The sequence below is a fragment of the Elgaria multicarinata genome, chromosome 9 (assembly GCF_023053635.1).
Source record: "Elgaria multicarinata webbii isolate HBS135686 ecotype San Diego chromosome 9, rElgMul1.1.pri, whole genome shotgun sequence".
Taxonomy (NCBI): domain Eukaryota; kingdom Metazoa; phylum Chordata; class Lepidosauria; order Squamata; family Anguidae; genus Elgaria; species Elgaria multicarinata.
The window spans coordinates 37141144-37161709 of record NC_086179.1 but is presented as its reverse complement, the minus strand read 5'-3'; the positions used below and the strand labels follow the sequence as shown (position 1 = coordinate 37161709).

Sequence of the window (20566 nt, the reverse complement as noted above, 5' to 3'; positions counted from 1 at the left end):
CACAACAGGGCTAGTAGCCACAACAGGGCTAGTAGCCATTGATAGCCTTAGCTGCCAGGAATTTATCCAACCCCCTTTTAAAGCCATCCAGATTGGCAGCCATCACTACATCTTGTGATAGTGAGTTCCATAATTTAACTATGCACTGTGTGAAGAAGTACTTCCTTTTATTTGTCCTGGATCTCCCACCAATCAGTTTCATGGAATGACCCCTGGTTCTAGTATTTTGAGAGGGAGAAAAATGTCTCCCTATCCACATTCTCCATACCATGCATAATTTTGTACATCTCTATCATGTCTCCCCTTAGCCTCCTTTTTCCCAAGCTAAACAATCCCTACCCTAACATTATTGATTCTTGTTCACTAGTGATTTCCCTTTGCAAAAAGGAAGCTGTATCCCAGTTTGTCACTTGAGTTCTATTCATTAGAGTCCATGTATATGGAACTTCCAACCTATTTTAATTACTTCTTTTATGAAATATATTCTTATAAATGCTTTCTAATATTGTGCGAGAATGGATATTTAAATTTGGATTTTCAGAGTTGAATTTAAGATCAGATAAACAAATTATACAAGGAAGATAAAGACAATCCAAATCTCTGCTGCCTGGATGATTCATAGTTGACTATGAGTTAGAAGGATTAGTAAAATTGCATGCAACCTATCCAGTTGAAGACTGAAGCTGGCAAAGGCTTTGTAAGGGCTTGGAACTGGGCCATTTAGAAGAGGAAGTTGCTGCAGAGGACAGACACCTGAAGAACAGGAAGTATAGGAAAGACTGGCTTTTGTTCCTGACTCATAAAAAAAAAAAGTTTTAGCCAGCGCAACCTTAAAACCATTTTCAGTAAGGATGTCTCGTGCAAATATAAACCCATGCCCAAAAATCCTCATAAACATAGCTTAATGACCACTACTGAAATTACCAAGTGTTAATTATCTTATTCCAAAGTGCCTTAAAAACAATGTTATTAGCAGGTGTATTTGAAAGTTTCTGGATGCTCCTCTAGCTTCTGTGTCGTTCAAATGGAATTGCTTTATCTAAATTTCTTATGCCTTTCTTATGCACCCCAGTTTGACCTTCTGGCCCTCCAGCTGTTTTAGCCTACAACTCCCATCAGCCCTAGCCAGCATAGCCAATGGTGAGAGATCACGAATTGTAAGCCAAAACATCTGGAGGGCCACATTGCCCATCCTTGCCCCATATTATAACCTCTGTATAGTCCCGTGTGACAGAGTAGTAAATTATTTTCTTGGAGGTGGACATATTACCACTCTCAGTGAAAGGTATTACAAGGGTCTCCAACCTTTTTGGGTTAGTGGGCACATTTGAAATTTTGAGGATGTCATGGCTGCTCTCACAAAACAGCTGTTATGAAGGAGGGCTTGCCTATTCATAAAATGGCTGCTATAGTGGACACAGCCCATCACAAAAAATTAATTTCCCAGAAGGCAAACTTCTGAGACTAAAAACAAAGAAAAAAGAGTGACTTGTCCAAGAACCTAAGAACAAGGCAGACAAGAGGCATGAGCTCCAAAACACAAAAAACTATTGGAACTCAAATATAGCACTGGAGGGCACCCCTTTTTAGCATGCCAGCCTCCCAGTTCAATTTTTAAAAAACAAAAACTTAAAACCAGGAGAGGCAGGGAACCTGGTAGGCACCAAGGAAAGTGTCCATGGGCATGCTGGTGCCCATATAAACTGTAACACAACTGTGTGTCCTCCTGCATCATCTATTCTACACTGGACACCTCTGGCAAGACCTTCCACAATAGTAACAGATAAGAACAAGGCGATCACAACACATATCTTTTACAAAAGGTGCAGCTTTCTATAGAAGAGTCTCATAGATCAGGCAGCTAGTGAATAGCCTACTTTCAGTGCTGCAGCTTGGAGTCAAACTCCATCAATGCATGTAAAAGTCTACCTTTACATGCGTTATGGAAAGCTCTGCAGAAAAAGCTTTTTGGTAGGAATGACAAGATACTGACGGACCACTGATAGCTTATCTATACTTTCCATTCTTTCCAATTTTCCTGCATGCTGAGAGGAAGGGCAGGAATGTTTCCTTTTTCTGCCAGAGCTCTAGAAGTCTGAATGTAAACATTTTCATACATGCAGTACTATGCAGAAGCCATGAAAAATCCAATCTTCTATTCCATATTCAGATGAGCTTCTTTGCAGGAATATCTGCATGACTGCTAATTACTGCTAAAAATCTGTGGAGAAATCCCAGAGGATTGGTATGCACAGACTGAACAGATTCAAGATGGCTGCAGCCATAAGTCATCAGGGAAACTGCCATCTTGAATTTGCCTGTACATGTGCAATGTGTCGGTACTCGTTCTCAGACAGCAGTGAAACTACATCATTGTTTCTACCATGCCCTCTCTGTACTAAGCAGGCAACATGGGACCATAAGGCCCATTAAAATTACACCAGTTGTGTTAGGATTCAAAATTGTGAGAGTTCTACCCTTTGATCAGAACCATTGTTGCAAGTCAGTTTTCCTTCTGTAGAATGTTATGAAGCACTCCCTGCCCCCACTTACCCCATTATCAAATTATCTTTTTATCTAAGAACATAGATGTCGGGCAAAGGTACAAGGCCAGCCTTGTACCCAGCGTTTAGATTTATTAGGAAATGGTTTGAGAATGTCAGATGTTCTCTGCGAGCTTATCTCTGTAAGAAGTTCCCATGGGAGTAGCTGGTTCACTCCTTTGTCTCGGCCTTGAAGCGGCTGGTTCTCTGGAAACTTCGGAGTGTTTTGGAAAGGTGGGGGCTGCTCTTCGAAGTGGGTTGTAACATCCTGCCCTCTTGGCACGTGGGCATGCTTTACAGGTCAGATGACCTCTCTGGCAAGTAGCTTTGAATATGCTTTAAATGCTGGTGCAAAGCTGAAAAAGCTTTGCTAGGTTTCATCTCTCGACACAACGCCTGACTTCTCTTCTGCTTTGGATTCCATCTCCGCTTGGTACTTTGAAAGCACTCTGCACATGGACGCTTTGCTATTTGGACTTGAGATATCTAAAAACTGTGCCATGAAAAGTAGTGGGGCTTTTCATTGACTCGGACTTGCATATGCTGTGGATTCTGTGTTTTTGGCCAGACTCAGGTGGCAGGGAGTTCCCAGTCCTTAGCAGAAGGATGGGACTCCTGGGCCTGAGGCTTCACCTTTCCTGAAGTCGTGGTAATAGGGTCAGCTCAGTAGTGGTAGGCTGAGATTGACAAGTGCGCGACGGATCTCTCTGGTGGCTCAGCGCAACCTTTCCTGGGACTTTGTTTTAGGAGATTGGCCATGTTCCTTTGAGGTGCCAGCGTATGTGGCGTCTGGAGAAGCTCAAAGCAGTTACTGGCGTTCCCTATTCACCACCCCCTCTTATTTATTTATTTCATTTCTATACTGCCCAATAGTCGAAATTCTATGGGCGGTTCACAAAAATTAAAACACTCTCCGAGTGTTTGCCTTAAGGATTGTTTCAGAAAAAAGAGCCTAAAGCTTTCTAACCATCATTCAGCTTTAAGTGTGTTTTGGAGACTCTGCAACCATTAAGCTTGTCTACTGTGTGATTTCCTCAATAAAAGAAATCTCACTGATGTGAATGTTTCGTGTCAGCTTGCCAGCACGTGTGAATGCCAGAGGGAACAGGCATGAACACGACAATATATACCTGTGACTTTTGGGAAATCAGTTCAAAGGTATGAAAAAAACCAAAGTTCAGGAATTATTTAGTTTTACTACTACACAGATTTCTGGGATCAAGAGCTGAGATAATGTTCTTAATTAGTTTTTTAAAAATCCTCATATCTGAAAATTTTATATGTACTGATTTTTGGTGGAAAGAGCTGTGTAGATCAAAGGTATTTTTTAAAAATAAAATTATATTAGTTAAGTGTGTGTGTGTGTGTGTGAGTGAGAGGGGGGGTAGGTAGGTTGTGGTGGTGGTGGAAATAAAGGTTATTAAAAACATACAAGTGAAATTGCTAAAACGTTCATCCAGTTTAAGATAGTCAAGTGAAGAAAACCCAAGGAACTCAGACAGGAGACTGACAAGATTTATTACTATTCACAATGACTATATTTAGGTGAAAACAAAAAATGAGACAAGCGTATTACAACATCAATCCACTTGCAAGGTGGAAGGCTTAACTGAAGACAGAACAATTAACTTCGTGATCTTCTCTCACCTGCTAGTGTCCATACCTAGAAAGAGATTTATTTTCCTTTTATGTCTCAATAGCAGTTATGTCAGAGTGCAATCAGCTTTTAAAATGCAAATGCTGAAATTAGCTAGCTGTATGTATCTATGGTAAAGCATCTACAAATCCAGAAGTCATCTAGGTAAGATTTCAGGGATGTGTCCCCACCAACTTTAAGTCCACCCTGCACTTGTTCATTTGCACGAACTGGTCCAAGGATGGTGACTTACCATTTATTGAATTAATGTTAATTTAAACAGGAATGAAGTAGCACAGAACATCATGACAACACCACACTTAGTTGTCATCTACCATACCTGCCCAGAAATGTAATGCAGAGTGGTGCAGGACATATAAAGATTAGATTACGTCTTTAGCAGACGTCTGCCAATCTTCTAGAGCAAGCAGAGATTCTTTGCTCTGAATTTCACTTACCTGTCAAATGTGTGCAGAATAAAGAGATATTGCAGTCTTACTCAATCATATATTTAGTAATAAATTGCTTTTAAAGCAATACTTAATAGGTGAAGACTACTTCATGTCTGTGAGAAACAGTGTAATGTAGAAAAACCATTAACTGAAGTAAATACATGGTGAAGAGACTGTCCCAAAACCATTACATAGATTGCACATACAGTTCTTATTGCAAGCAAGGGGCTTGCGATTTCACTAAACTTAACATCCATTTGACTACAAAAACAGTAGCACGTCTAGCTAATCTAGGCACAGGTCTGAAAATGCAGACCTATATTCCAGTACTACCACTGTTTGGTTCTTCATGGCAAACCATTACACATTCAGCAAAATTTGATTACAAATATTCCTGACTAGTAATACTGCAACTTAAAAGAAGCAACACTAAAAAGATCAATTAATTTCTACCAAAAGAGGCTCAACCTATATGGATTTGAAAACCCATTCTACTCATGAGTATATCTAGAGCTATGTTTTCAATCAATGTCACTTTGCTCTGCTGCTAAAGGACTAAGCTAATTTACACTAGTTCATATACATCCATATAGTGGTGGGAGAAGGAATGCCAGTGCCAGAACAGTGTTAAGGTAAACTCTACAACCAGAATCCCTAGCTCAAATTAAGGTGTATACTATGGTTGGTTAATTCTACTTCCCTTATTTAGAATAGCACAGGATACTTACTTCTGGAACTCCCATTCTCGGTTGTCTAATGGGCACACCTGCCGAGTCTTCAGCCAGCGAGAAATGCAATGAAAGTGGAAAGCATGCTGAAAAAAAGAATCCCCAAGTTATCCGAACAACATGCTGCAAATGGGATACACTTCAATTTAATAAAGTTGGATCAGGAAGTGATGAGATGAACAGAAGAGAGTGGAAGAAAGTCAACATCCAGAATTGCAGAGCAAAAGCTAGAGTGGGCCAGTTTCAGTCAACACAACTGTATAAAGAACCAGAGGAGTTAGTGAGAAAGCAGACTTCTACATTGATCTTCTGAAAAGTCCTGTACCTGCTGCACACAACAGAATTTGGGGCTGTCAGTTTGATAAAACAGTGCTTCCAGGCCTCAATATTTATGTGGAGCAGCTTTGTAACACAGGGAAAATGACCTTTACAGAGTTGAGAAGCAGACAGAGACAGGAAAAAGCTTCCATAGTGAAAGGGAAAAACATTTGTGTTTTACTCCGATTCCCTTCTCTCCCCATAGTCACAAGTTCCTACTCTGCCATAAGAGTCTACTTTTCTTCAATTCCATTCTTTTCACCTTCTTCCACCACCATCTACCACCCTTTGCTATGAACTCAAGTGTGGGAAGCATGCGTATGGGAGCAATGTGCCCAGATAGAGCTCTCTTTTGGCAGTGTTCAGTGGTGCAGTTCTCAGTGAACAAGGAAAACTGATTTTAAAACTAAGCATCTTATTTTCTCACAACTGAAATAGCAGCAGTGAAAATGATAAAGAATGTTCTAACTGAGTATCTGGTTGTCTTATGTACTCCCTTTAAGAGTTACTTTAAATCAGGGACAGGTGTGAGTTCCTTTAGATGTTGAGCTATGACCTCCATAATCCATGACGGGTCAAGCTGGCTGGGCCTTATTGGAATAGATTGCCTGCTTTAGATTGTGGGCCCTGCAAAGAACTTCTAAGTTCTGGTGTGTGCAGAATTTAGGTTTCTTCCATGTTAAAAATAAATAAATAAAATGATTGGATTGGCCAGTGCTATCATGCTTTGACTGATCAACTTGCAAGTCATAACTGCTTGAGAAGCAGTGTCAAATTTGTTTCCTGTAAGGACAGTTAACTGAAAGAGGATGCATTTATCCTCTACTTTTAAATTTTCTTTCCACCCATATGTACTGTTTCACATTTCGTCAACATTGCCTTTCATTCACCCATTGCCTTCTCAAAGTTATCATGACTGTTTCCAAAACTTTTGGTTCTGGATGGAGGCTTCTAATTAGCTCACTTTATTACTTAATATTGGAACAGAGTCAGTCTTCATAATGGTTGAAAAATAGATTCCTTACATTACAGACACCCCAGGCAACAGTGCATTCTTCAGAGGTAGCTGATGCTTGGTTAGCTTGACATTCTATGCCTGAGAAAACAAGAGGAAGATTAACATGGATTTCTAGCAATTGATTCCACTAGCTGAAAAGCTAACTTGTGATAAAATGTTCTCAGTCAAATGCTAGTATTTTAGGACATCAGAAAGGAGGCAGCTACATTGTGTGATGACAAGGAAAGTTCAGTAGGACATCATGAGAGCCAGTTCTCCAGGTTCCGTTTTGTTACACCATGAGAGAAATCACTGCAGCATGACAAGTTACAGAAGCCAGCCGATTGAGTGCACAGCAAGCTACATTGCCTCTCTCATCGCCCACCATAGTGGAGAGCATAGGTTCTCTCACTCTATGACTTTGATAGACCTAGAAGCCCCTGAACCCAGCTTCAGGCTATACAGTGAGATCAAAGGACATTCTCCCACCCTTACTAACTGTGGTAGACATGAAATGGGATGTCAAGCAAACATTACTAGATGCACAGTGTCAGAAATGGGTAGGCTTGGACAATGCTCCCAGGTTGTGGGGGGGAGGAGACTTTTAGTTATTTGGGGTGCAGGGTAAAGGCTATAACTGCCCCTCCCCACTCTCTCTACAATGTTCCTAGTTTCATAAGCATCTCATGTTTTTTATATTTTCTGACAATCTCCAAACTCCCTATGTTCCTTAGCAACAAAGACAGATAGAATCCTGCAGCACCCTATAGCATACATTCCCTGGGGTGGAGCAGATGTCCCTGGCACCACCTTCTGGAATCAAACTAGTTAGGAGCACAACACGTCTATGAGGTTATTCACACATAATGTCTCAGTTCAGACAACACATTTGTCAACAGTGGTTTTAGTACTCCACAGTGGAGTTTTTACACTACCATTGAGAAATGTGTTGTCTGGAGGGAAAACTCTACCCCATGTTGGAGTTTTTTTTTAAAGAAAACACTTGATGCTGAATATCCACACTGTGCAGAGGAGAGTTCCTGCACAATCGTTGTGTTGTCTGTTGTGTGGAGGGCTCTGTGGAGTTTTCCATTGCGTTGAGTGGACTTTTCCCACTGGCTATAGAGTTCTCTGGCAAGAGTAGCGAAAGGAACGAGTGCCACTCTAGGGGAGCCTCCGGGATTGTTTTATTGCAGCAATAGCTGATGGGATACCATCAGGAGGACTGGGGGAAGACAGAGGGTGGAGGAACTGTCAAACAAACATCACATTGTGTTTTACTTAACTCCCCAGTAGCCCACAGTCACACAACAGTGGAGTTAGAACATGTTGTGCGGTGAGTACCCCCTACAAACTCAACCGCTGAGTGGAGTTTTCCCACTGCATAGAGAAACATGTTGTCTGAACTGAGCCAATGACAACTCATCCATTAAAAAATAATAGGTTGTTGGGGATGCACCCACATCTTCCACTTTAGTGCAGACCCCATGATCCACTGCTTTGTAGATTGTGTAGCCTGATGTGAGAACCTAGACTGCTGGGTTGTTATGGGGGGTAAGTGACCCAACAACAAACCATGGGTTAACTGCTGGGTTACTTAGCCCCTAAACAGCACAGCAGTCTGGACTCGCACAACATGCTTCACAACCTACAAAGGGGCCAATTGTGGATTGTGCTGTAATGCAGAAGTGGGTGTCACCCCAACAACTCAACCAATTTTAAACCAATCGGTTATCATTATGTGTGAACGAGAGCTATGTGGCCCCTCGATCCTAGTTAAATGATTCAGAAGAATACCATAGTTGATGGTATTGAGAGGATAGTTTATTCCATTATGCCATACATGGAGTTGCCTATAAAAACTGTTCACAAATATCTAGTAGTTCAGAACACAGCAGAGAGGTTATTAACTGGTTCCCAACATCTATCTTAACATTACGTGACCAGAGCAATACTCACTCTAAGTGTGAGCTCATAATGGATACTGGTTTCTTCCCCCACTCCCTGCTCTCTTTTCGAGTAATTCCCCAACACTGAATTTGCCTTTCACTGCCTCAACACATTCAGCAGAGTTTCAGTGAGCTTTCCACAATGATCCCAGGATTTCTTTCCTAAGCCATATATAGGAAGTCCTTGTGTTCCTCTTTTCCACTACAATTGAAGAACTAAATACAGAGATAACTTCCTGAGGAACATTTAAGAATAAGGACAAGACCTTATTGCCAATTTTTCTTAAGAGGCACTGTAGACTCACTCTCTAGAAGATCTGTCCATGGAAGGACCAATACTAGGAAGTAGAGGCTTGGTTTAGTATTTCCATTTCTTTGGCATCACCAAAATTGGATTTCTAGATGCCTGGATACTAGGCACGTCAGATTCTTCTAGCCCATTGGTGTGAAACCTTTTTAAAGTCAAGGGCCACATTTTCTTGGGGGAAAGTGATCAGGTGCAGTACACTGGTAGAGGGAGGGACCAGAGCCAAAAATGGGCAAAAACTCCCCCTTTCTTCTCTTGCACACACCTCCATTCCCCTCCACCGCCCCACTCAGAGAGAGATTACAGTGAGTTTAAACTTTGACTCCCCCAATGACGATCAGTTGTTCTTGCCAATTATTACTGGGGGGAATGGGTTTAAATTTTCCCTTCCCTCCAATCTCTCCCCTCGCTGCTCAGTGGGAAACCGCTGAGTAGCAGGAAAGATATGTCTGAGAGGAGAGGCCAGAAGGTTGCACAGGGCCACTGGTTATCTATTCTATTTCTAGCCCCAACTGAAGGAACTTTAGAGTCATACCAGACATTGTTTTAATTTGTTTCAGTCTGAGCAGATCTAGATACACAAGAACTGCCCATGGACATCTATTTCTGGAATAACTGCTATTAGAACAATGAACATGATTTGTTTTCAGAGCTCCTTCTGACTTATACCAGTAATTTTTAGATATGTCGAAAAAGATTCTTCTCCACTGGTAGGTTAGGTAGTTGTTCACATCATCTTATCACCACCTCTAGCAACAGTTTATGGTAACATGCTAAACATGTCTTCTTCTGTTACTTAAATCATCCAACTATTTGCACAAAGTTCTGTTCAACTTATTTATCTACTATACACCATTCTTGCAGTCCTCAAACATGTAATGCTAGCAGTTGCTTAAGCTTGGTGCAAATGTAACACCTTGTCCAGGATTGACCAATAAAAGATCAGAACTTTATGTCTTATTTTTATTTTATTAACACCATTTATATACTTCATTGGAATAATTATATACAGAACTTATACTAATCAGTCTAAAAATAGGTGTTAAATGGGATAGAGCAGGGTTGAATAGGCTGAGATATCAGGTTAAGGACACAAGATTTTTCCCTATGGGAAACTGGCTAACAACTTTGAGAGACATTTCCATTTTTCAATACCAAAATAAAATTTGGTATATACTACACCGCTCTTCGTTTGTTAACTGACAGTGGCCTGGTTCATACAACACGCTAAACCATGCTGCTTAACCACAAAATGGTTAAGGGAATGCATGCATGCCCTTAACTATTTTGTGGTTAAGCAGCATGGTTTGGCGTGTTGTCTGAACAAGGCCATTAAGTAAGACTTCTCAGATTTTGACATAATGTGGACCTGTACCTCCATTAGAATTACAATCTTCACATTGAAGGTGGCACACAACAGGAGGAAGTGAAGGAGAAATACTCAAGACCCAATGCTCATTCCTCCAACCATTGTCCAAACTGGGCCAATAACTTGGGATAGCTATAGTCATATTGTTCTGTAACTTGCAAGTCTCCTAGGAGTTTGTGTTGGACTAGATGGATCTTTTGATCTGATTCTATGAAGCAATTCGTACATTCATTCTCTCAGGACATTGCATTGCTCACATTTTCAAGGTAAAGTGAGCCAATACTCTCTTACAACAGTTTTGCCTCATATGGTAACCCTGTAAAGGATGCAGATGCTAGAAACTGGTTGCACAGTTAAAAGTCTTGACAAATTAGTCTGTAGTGATGGTTTTCACCATCACCCAAAGAACTGTTGTTCAGTGACAGGTCTGAGGATCTGAAGCTGCTCCGGAAGCTGGAGCTAGTGCAGAATGCTGCAGCTCGGCTGTTGTCTGGAGCTGCCCCTTTCCAGCATGTAACTCCTCTGCTGAGGGAACTGCACTGGCTGCCTATTCACTACCGGGCCAGGTTTAAGGTTCTTGTACTTGTGTACAAAGCCCTAAACAACTTGGGACCAGGATACCTGAGAGAGCGCCTTCTCCCTTACCAACCTGCCCGGTCACTGAGGTCATCCGAGGGCCTGCTCCTGGTGGTTCCACATAGATCCATCCTCCGATTGGAATCCACCAGGGGAAGAGCCTTCAGCGTGGTGGCGCCGCTCCTGTGGAATTCCCTGCCTCTGGAGGTCAGGCAGGAGCCAACCTTGTACTCCTTTCGGTGCCTCCTGAAAACATCTTTATTCCAAGAAGCCTTTCTTTAACATGCAGCCTTGGATTTCTGTGTTGTTTGTTGCTTGCTTCTTTTTAAATTTGTTTTAACTGTTTTATTCTGTTTTTATTTTCATTTTACCTTTACACCGCTCCGAAATTTTTTCAATGAGGAGCGGTATATAAATATTCTAAATAAATAAATAAATAAATAATACAGTTCCCAGGACCAGGACACCACAATTCCTAGTTTCCTCAAGGCGAAGCCAGTAAAACAGGTTTAAGCTTATACTGCAGATGTAGCCCTAACTACTGCCTTAATTCCATCTCTACAGCTCAACATCACAATTCATGAAGATTTGCGGAGACCTGCAATCTTAGTTTCTTCATCACTTTGCAGCCAGCATGTACACATCCATAGTTTTAGTGCTTATAACACACACACACACACACACACACACACACACACACACACACACACACTATACTTACAGAGATCCATGATATGATTTCTGCAAATGGCACAGTTGTCAACCACAATGTCCCAAGCCCAGAGTGCAACTGCATTCCACTACAAGAAAAGACATTCAAGTGCATATTGAAAGCTTATACAAGGTTTCATTTTCTCCATTCCTTCCGGTCATCCATGCTCTTCTGATGCAATAATAGAGTACTCTGCAGCACTAACACCAGTATACTTTAAAATGACACAGACCCATTTAAAGCTGATCTGTAAAGAAAAATTCTTTTATCGGTTGTTCTCAAATACTAATGAGCACTTTTGGGGTTTTTTTTACTCCCAAAGGTGCTTTTGGGAGTAAGTATCCTGGCCTAGTTTACAATTTGTCATTTTTATAGTAAGCAAGTAAACTAAAGTACAAGATAGGCAATCACTCTCTACAGCCTGCAGGTGAAAAATGAACCTGGGTCATGATGCATTTATGTAAAAGACTGCCAAGGTAAATTCTGAGTTAATGCCTATCTTGTTCCTCCAGCAGTATACACATTATTAACATGAACGAAAATAGCTTGTTTTTGTGTAGTGATCCCTAAAACTGAGGTAGAAAAAGGTTCTTCAATAATTCAAAAACATGTAAACAAAAATATGTTTTAATTTAAAAAAATCTTTATTTTTGAGTTGCCTGCCTTTCAGTCTTTTGTACATGCTGGAACCCTTTCTAAGCACTCCACTATGCTTTACTATATGACCTGAGACAATTGTTCCCCAGAGACAGAGCCATATACAGCTTGATTCACTTGAATTTCAGTCTTCTAATTTTGCTTCACTTTTACCATATAACCTCAGTAGTTTCTTTTTCAAGATCTGTATGCAGGTCTACTCCAATCAAGTCAGATGGCCACAGTGGCAGTTACTTCCCAACTGCATGAATTAGTTTCTCATGCACAACTGACACTTTCAAAATCAAGTAAAGAGAAGGTGGGACATACTTCATAATACCATGTTTAATTTGCTGTATCCCATTTTGTAAGCCAATACAGCCATATTTACTACTTATGCTGCATTCACTAGACTGAACTAGAACTGAGACAAAAGAACCAATTTCCTGATACTTGCATCATGTCTCCATGACTTCCAGCCTCAAAAAAGATAGTATAACATGATAGATCCTCCACTCCATCGTTGAGTACTCTGTTACAAGTAACTCAAGGTAAAGGGTCAGAAACCGGAAGTCTCACTCTAATATGATTTGTAATTCTAAAAGTCCACACATAATGTAAAATATTGTACAATATTGCAATGTAAAATATTGTACAATATTCGTGTATTGTACACTGTTGGTAGACATTGTTTTTAGATCATCGTGAACTTGTATTTCTAAAATATAATGCTTATTAAAAAAAAAAGGTACATTAGTCACAGAAACAAACCCACCACTAAATCTCCCTGTCATTTCCCCATCCTGCCGTCTTCCCTACATTACCGTCACCAGGCAACAAGCCACCCATCTATTGGCTTCGCTCAGTCTCACGTGTGACATCCCCCCACCTCCACCACAGCCATTGGCCCAGGGCAACACTAGGCACAAAGCCCACTTAATCCCCCCGCGCCCACTTCTACAGAAAAATGGAACAGGAACCCGGTCTCCGTGAAGAATCCACACACATACAAAAACACACCGTCCTCTCTAAATCCAACCGGCCTCACCTTCTTTACTTCAAAGCGCTTCTTGCCGGCACCACTATTGGTGCCACTCGGAGTGTCTACATCCATCGCAGCGGCCATTTTGGATAAGCAAATCCCGGCAGACTTCCTTCAACGCGCATGCGCACGACTGGGAGCGAAGCCGCGCGAGACTTCCGCTCCTTTTTTTTGTTTATGTGTGGTTCCCCCCCCCCTTCCGTTCTTTTTTTTTTAACCCTGTCCTCCGTGGCTGCCTCCCTCCCCTTTCTACAAACAGGTGTGCGCGAGAAGGGGGGTGGAGGGAGGAGGGGCCTGATCACGTGCCGCTGATCTCTTAAAGGCGCTGGTCAGGGCGGAGTCCGTTATGCAGGGCCTTGCGTCGTCTTCGCATTCGCTCATCGCGGAGTTGCCCAACCCAAGCTGGGGTGGGGGCGGGAGTGTGGGGATGGGCCCACCGAAGATTTATTTAAAGGGATACCTACGAATTACTCAATGTCAGTTCCGAAGGAGCGAAAAAGGCCAGATATTGCCAACCTGGACGCCCAGATCAGTGAATTTGGAGCCAGGATTGGCCAGGGCTTGAGTGGCCGCTCCCAATTCTTTGGGCAAAATCACGACATTACTTAACACTAGGCCTTTGGGGGTGGGGGCTGCTAGACACCCCCCCACACGCCACCTCCGGGTTTGCCTCCGTAATCACTCCCCTTTCTTTCCCATTGCTGCCCGTCTATCCGCCCGCTGCACCAGTGCACACAGCCTTAATTAGGATGACTAATCCTTACTAAACCAGTGGCGTCGCCCAGCTCTCGAGCATCCATTATTAGTCTTAGGCATTGTATATAGCGCCCCCTCCCCCTCCCCAAATCCCCAGCTCGCTTTGTCTTTAGCAAAGGTGCAGTGTGAAGCCGTCTCACCCTCCCACCCTGCACAAAATCTACAGCGCTGGGCTACGGTGGATCCTGGAACTAACGAACTGCCTTTACGGCCCAGGCCAGCATAACCCATGTTTGCTCCAAAGAGAAGTGTTAAATTCAATGATGTTTCGAATTAGGTGGTGTTGTTGTTTAAAAAAAAAAAAACACGCAACCGTGCGCTGCCCCCATCCTATGCATGTTTACTCGTGAATAGGTCCCGCTGAGTGTAGCGAGGCGTGCTCCCTATAGGACTTACGCCTGAACGATCGGTCTTCACGATCTCGGTATATAGGCAAAAACGGGATATTGACCGCCGTCCGGACGTGTGCCTGCGAAATCCCAGTGAACTTCCAATAAGTTGCATCAGTATACCTTAACTCGTTTATTGTCGCTATGATCTGATATTTTTGGGATCTGCTATAGCTAGAATTGGCCTGGCCCCCTCATAGGGATCAACGAAGCAAAAGAGGCGAAAGGGAGCTGAAATAAAATGCCACCAACTACATTTGCTTGTTAACGAACGTAAGGCGATAACCCTACAAACGTTTTAACTTAAAATTAAATTCCCATTGAACTCAATGGAACTTCTTTCTTTGTAAACATGCATAAGATTAGCCTGCATGGATGACCTCATCTATCCTGCACCAGCAGTCTTTCTAACAGAGTGTATACACAGTGTGACTTCTACTTATTAAGATCTCCGTGGGAGCTGTTTAGAACGCAAAAAATGGAAATTTTATATCTTTACAAACCTTTATTTAAAATGGTCTTTTCTCTTTCCATTTTCTTTTTATTACATTCTGAGGTGTTTAGTGGTAGGAACCCTTTGATACACACACCCACACACACCCACACCCACACCCACACCCAACTGCCATAAGCCCTTGAGACAGCTGTCTTGAATTACAAGATGTGTTAACTAACTCTTCCTCTATTGTTGCTTTTGAATCTCACTTTGCTGTATGCTCACCCTTTCCTCTTTTCAGGTATCATACACAATTTTAATGCATGCACAGTTTAGGCTGAAATCCTATATACATGTACCTGTAAGCCCCACTAAACCAAATGGACCTCTGAGTAAAAATATAGGATGCGCATGCACAGGTATCGGTGTAAAATTACACATTACTGCATCTGCATTTGTGGTCCTATTAGCTTGTAACTGGTGTTTCAACAGTAGCCAGGATTTTTTTTTTTACATTGTTTATGTTAGCTGCCTTGTAAAACTTGAGATAAAGTTTAGAGATAAAAAGATGGGATGCAAATATAAATCAGGGATTTGGAAAATGGAAATGAAACAAACCAACCCACCTAAAACCCTTTCCCAGATTAGTATGTGCAAATTTCTAACTTGTCTAGATATCTGTGTTGCTGGAACAAATTAGCTAATATACCAGACATGGGAGGAGAGCAAACTGAAGGCAACAAGAGGAGGAACGGGGCAGGAGGTGCAAAAGGCCAGAAATACTATACATGCCTCAGGTTGCAATCCTATGCATACCTACCTGGGAGTAAGCCCCACTGAACATGGTGGGAATTATTTCTGAGTAAATATGCCTGTCAGCTCAATACTAATATATAACAAACTATAGGTGACAAGTTTACATGCATGTAAAGAAGTTTATAAATGGAGCCTTAGTTGTTTCCACTTCTTCACGTTTCAGAAGAAATAGACAGAGTCAGGCATGATATTACAGCAATTTGTTTATTGGCAGGTCATATTTGTTCTGAATTTGTTCTAAATAGGAGATAGAAGAAAAGTAAAAATGTTTTTGCCACATCAAAGATGCATACATTTCACAAATATTACATACAAAATAAAATAGCAGTAGAGTCTCTACAGAACTCCATCCTTTATTACTTTTTAAACAATGGAAATGACAGGCATAGAGATTATCACTGAACATGTCCATTAGGAGGGCTAAGCTTCTTTAAGCATTTCATATGATTGCTCTTCCTTTTGTAGAAAATACCTCTTCGAGCTCTTGACCAAGATTTTGCAAAAACAACAACAATCTGCAGTCCAGAGAATAAAATTAAATTGTCCACTGTAGCTTTCTGGTTAGCATAGCAATATACAAAACCATTGTATATATGCCTTGCAATAAAATAAGAGTAACACAGTATTTTGGACAAAGAGAAGAAAAGAGGAAAAACATGTTCCTCAGATATCCCTCCCCTTCCCACCTGAAATGATTTTATCCTTCCTAGGTAAAATCTTCACATTTTGCCTATAACTTTATGCTAGAGAGTCGTCTTTCTATAAAGGTAGAATTTCCCCCAAAGTGCAGATGCTCTGTGGACAACTGGCTTATACCAAAAACAAAACAAAAGAAGAAATACAGCCAAACAATCTCATTAGAATTTCATCTGCATAATACGAGTGAAGTTAGTTGTCAAAGGAGGGTGAAATTCTCCTTTTTCCCTCTGCTCCCTGCCCCACATCGCTGAAGACCAGTAATAAATGAAATGTAATATGTCAGTGGGTGGGCTGCACTAGGGTGGAACACAGCAACAAGTCACCGTTCCTGGATTTGCAAGTCATGATAAGTTGCGGCAACCACCTACTGCAGCTTAAATATTCATAATGGCCAGCCATGGTGGGTGCCAGCAATAGTGTGAACCTTATTATCTCAGGAGGAATATGAGCTGCCTTTACCTAAAAAAAGGAGCAGGCTTGCATCAGGCTGGTATAGAGATATACCAGAAAACTTCAAGGGACAATCCTTGGGTGCATCTGTGCTGCAGCCTCATGGATCTTAAGTCTTAAGATAGTTCTTTTTACAAAACCTAATGCTAAAATCTAATTGGTGGTGTTAATAATATGTATCTGCACATACTCATCAAAACCTTTAAAATATTTAAAGGAATTAATACCTTTAGTGGATGCTACTGGTAGAAATCCAGGCACTCCTCACCTCAAGGATGCTTTTACAAGCAGATAGGTGCTGGTGCTGATAGGCAACACCTCCTGATTGGAAATCCCATACTCTAAGTTTGAAGCTGTTTTTTTAAAAAATGACATCTTTACTGATACAACATTCTAAGCAGAATAAAATACCTTAATTTTATATAAATATAGTATTATTCTGTACAAATATAGTACCTCTCATTCAGAGAAGTGATTCACAGACAAAGTCTGGTTGCTGGATAGTTCTGTAACATGTCATCCTTCACAAAAGTGTCATAATAAAATACTTATCTTGATCTATCTGAAACACCAAGCTTTAAATTCATTCATGGTAGTTCTTGCTTTTATTCTTGTGTTCTTACTTGCAGAAAAGTAACCAATACCCCCCTTTTTATTGTTTTGATCTTCTGATAGTATAATATTTGCTGTTAGGCAGGCCTCAATAGGGGAAAAATACACTTGTCTATGGGACACATCTCAGTTTATATTTTGGAACTAGGTCAAAAAGACCTGATACAAAATATTGATGTCTTGCAGCAGTTTAGAATGTTTAATTCCTATAAATATTGCTGCATTTCTCAAAAAAGGGGGAAGAAATGGGGGCTTGATTCTGGTCTGGTCACCATTTTTAATTTGGCCTAAGCTAATGACAATTTAACATACACTATTTTCAATGACTTGGATCCTGAAGATTTTCTTCCATTCACATAAGATGGGATTTCTGTCAACTCTCAGTTTACAAAGGTTCCACAACCCCCAGGACACAATTTTGGGGGGAAATGGCAATGCAAGGGAAGGGGTCAGCTGGAAAGCCCAGTTCTATGAATGTGAACTATGTTCTGTTTACAGAAGGAAAGTTAGGATCCAAGCCACTGAATGCAAGGTGCATATATTTTGTTCTTTGGTATCTATACCCAAATATTAAAAAGTAAAGTTAACGGCAGCCCTTAAATGTCCCATTCTTATGCCCAATACCTGTTCAAAACACTCAAGAAAATGTTGGAAGGCTGAAAGGGTAAGGACAAAAAAGTAATCCAAACACAGTGGCAAGCATCCTGAATCTAGTTAAGACTTAAAATGGACATTTGTCAGCCTATTACTGACTGATCTAAATGTTCAGTCCTATGCAGAGTTAGGTGTGTTTTAAGTCTACTATGGATTTTGACATGCCTAATTCTCCATAGAATTAGGGTGTTAAGTTGCTTTCACAGACATAGCACTGACGTCAATAAATTTTAAAATGATAAAACTCTTCTTTTGACTTTGAAAAAGAAGCAACTTCTCTAATGTTAAGGTTTCATTTCTTTTGCTCTCTCTAACCTCCATCAGCTGGAACACTTGTGCTGGTGTTGTGAAAATATATTTTGCAAGGGAGAGAAAATTAAAGAGAAAATTCTTTTCTAGTCTTGAAACTAAAATAAAAGGCAATTTGCTTGAAAGTTGAAATTCAGGCCTGCCCTAGCCCCCATTCTGAGAAACAGTAAGGAATACTTGGGCTACAATTCAATATACCATTGTAAATAACAAACAAGATTATTACAAATGAGAATATTTGCCAACTATCTAAGTAAGTTTCCCCATTTAAATATGTCCTTGCTGTCCAAAATATTTACACATAATTCCTTGCAAGTAATGTTCCCCCCACCCCCAACAACAATTATACCCACCCTAGCAATCATCTAATCTGTTATAAAGACTGTGAAGGACTGCACTACGTCTGAAAGAGCATATTTCCTAATCTATACCTGAGCAAGGTGTCAAAGACTGCAGCCACAGACCTGCTCAATGTCATAGATCTCCTTTGGGCAGTCTGCAGACAGGATTAATGGTGTGTTCTCTGTCACAACAACATCATCCTCTATACGTACACCAGTGCCACGGAATCTTTCAGGGGCACTTACATCATCCTCGGGGATGTAGATGCCTGCAAAAATAAAGGTGTGTGTGGGGAAAAAACTCTAAAGCGCCTGTACTATTATGCATCAAATCTGTAGCATCTCATTACATGATTTATAAGGTAAGAGATAAAAAGGTTTAAATTATTTTTATTGATTTGATTTCTACCTCGCCTTTCTATCAAAAATGGTATTCAAGGTGGTTTTACAATCACTAATAAAATAGAACTCATCGTCAGCCTTGAGGAAAACATAAGGGAAGGGGAGAAAGACTACATGGGCCTACACTAGAAAAGGGAATTTGGGGAAGCAAATAGCTTGCAAAACATAAGATTTCCCCCGTTGATTATAGTGCTGGTGCAATACAAGGACACACAGCCAAATGTAGCCAGTAGTCAGAACAAGGTGGCAGGTGGATGGCATTATCTCTTGGATAGCTGTCCATGCTTTTGCAGATGCCGGCCACACTTTGAGGACCTACTGGCATGCATAATGAAAATTAAGAGAGGATATGTTGATAGTTTTCAATTAATTTTAAAAAATCAGAAAGAGGGAGATCAATTACTTACCACATCCACTGAAACACGTGCACATGTTTAAATCACAGATAAACAGACGTAGTAGGAAGAATTTCCCACTCTTAGTTCTGATTCATACCTCTTTACAAGGAATCACATGGAAATAAGTCTTCCACGGGCTATAGTAGCTGGTTGTCCCCAAAACAACAATAGGCAACTATGTCTTGAGAACCGCCTTTGAGCCCTTTTTTTGACCCACACTTTGGCCAAGGAGAGATCAACCCACTGCTCACTCACCCTCACAGTAGTGCAGTGCTGCTGGGGATCTTGATCTAGGAAAGTGACTCCTCACTAGCAGAAATCAGCAAGGTTTTGCACTGTCATGAGGCTGAATAAAAATGGCAGTTGCAAACCTCTCCTTGTCCATATAAAGGAAAACTTAGAAGACCAAGGCAGGATCTACACTACTGCTTTATAATGGTACTGAAGTGCCCTGACAACTTTTGGGGCCCATGACATATTCCATATACTGTTTTCAAACCATTTTCAATATGTTATATCCTGCTTGGTGTAGCTCTGGCCCAAGGCACAAGTACCTGTGGCTGCTTTGGAGACTGGTGGTTACTCCAGTCACTAAGAGTCTTCTTTCCACATGATGAATGTTAAGGGGCAAACTAATCAAGTAGGCTTGATCCAAAATACATGGCCATGATTCATACCCTTACCAATGCAGAGACTTCTTTTCTGGCAGGGGGAAGGTTCTCATTAAGCGCATCAAGTATCTCCTTCTTATAAAAGAAAATGTAGCTAAGCCACTGAATCATGGTCAGTTCAACAAGAGAATAAAGCTGCACAGTCACCTTCCTTAGGAAATTTTTAGTGAACTAACCAGGAATACCTTACAGGGTTATTTTAAATATTATGTAGATAATAAATGTAAAGCGTTCAGAGCATTTCGGAAAAGGAAATGGTGTTGTGCAATGTATTATAGGGCCCTGCCTTTAGCCATTGCCAAGCTTTTAGTAGAAGTCTATATCGGGGTAGGCAACTTTTTCACACCCTCTTGTCTGCTAAAAGACAG

At 41.0% G+C, this 20566-nt stretch overlaps 2 protein-coding genes across 3 annotated transcripts in view; both read right to left on the bottom strand.

Annotated features, from left to right (window-relative positions):
* Positions 1-4042: 4042 nt before the first annotated feature.
* RBX1 (ring-box 1) lies at positions 4043-13398 on the bottom strand. Its single transcript, XM_063133584.1, has 5 exons — positions 13272-13398; positions 11597-11675; positions 6703-6773; positions 5360-5445; positions 4043-4206 (listed from the first exon to the last, which is right to left on the bottom strand). Exons 1-5 carry the CDS (start codon positions 13347-13349, stop codon positions 4194-4196), a joined length of 327 nt encoding a protein of 108 aa, XP_062989654.1. The 5' UTR covers positions 13350-13398; the 3' UTR covers positions 4043-4193.
* A 2484-nt stretch (positions 13399-15882) lies between these two features.
* XPNPEP3 (X-prolyl aminopeptidase 3) overlaps positions 15883-20566 on the bottom strand; it is a 32985-nt gene continuing 28301 nt past the window's right edge. The window contains exons 10-11 of one of the 2 annotated variants that reach the window (XM_063133581.1): positions 18818-18996; positions 15883-16177 (exon numbers count right to left, since the gene is read on the bottom strand). In XM_063133581.1, the coding sequence (XP_062989651.1) occupies positions 18830-18996 (167 nt within the window). In that variant the 3' untranslated portion in view covers positions 15883-16177; positions 18818-18829. Of the gene's footprint in view, positions 16178-18727; positions 18997-20566 lie in introns of those variants that run through there. The other variant, XM_063133580.1, reaches the window with a different exon arrangement.

Coding starts and splice junctions, on each gene's coding strand:
- RBX1 (XM_063133584.1), bottom strand. CDS start 13,349: ATGGCCGCTGCGATGGATGTAGACACTCCGAGTGGCACCAATAGTGGT. Junction 11,676..13,271: donor AGCGCTTTGAAGTAAAGAAG/GTGAGGCCGGTT, acceptor CTTTTCTTGTAG/TGGAATGCAGTTGCACTCTG. Junction 5,446..6,702: donor TTGCCTGGGGTGTCTGTAAT/GTAAGGAATCTA, acceptor TCTTTTTTTCAG/CATGCTTTCCACTTTCATTG.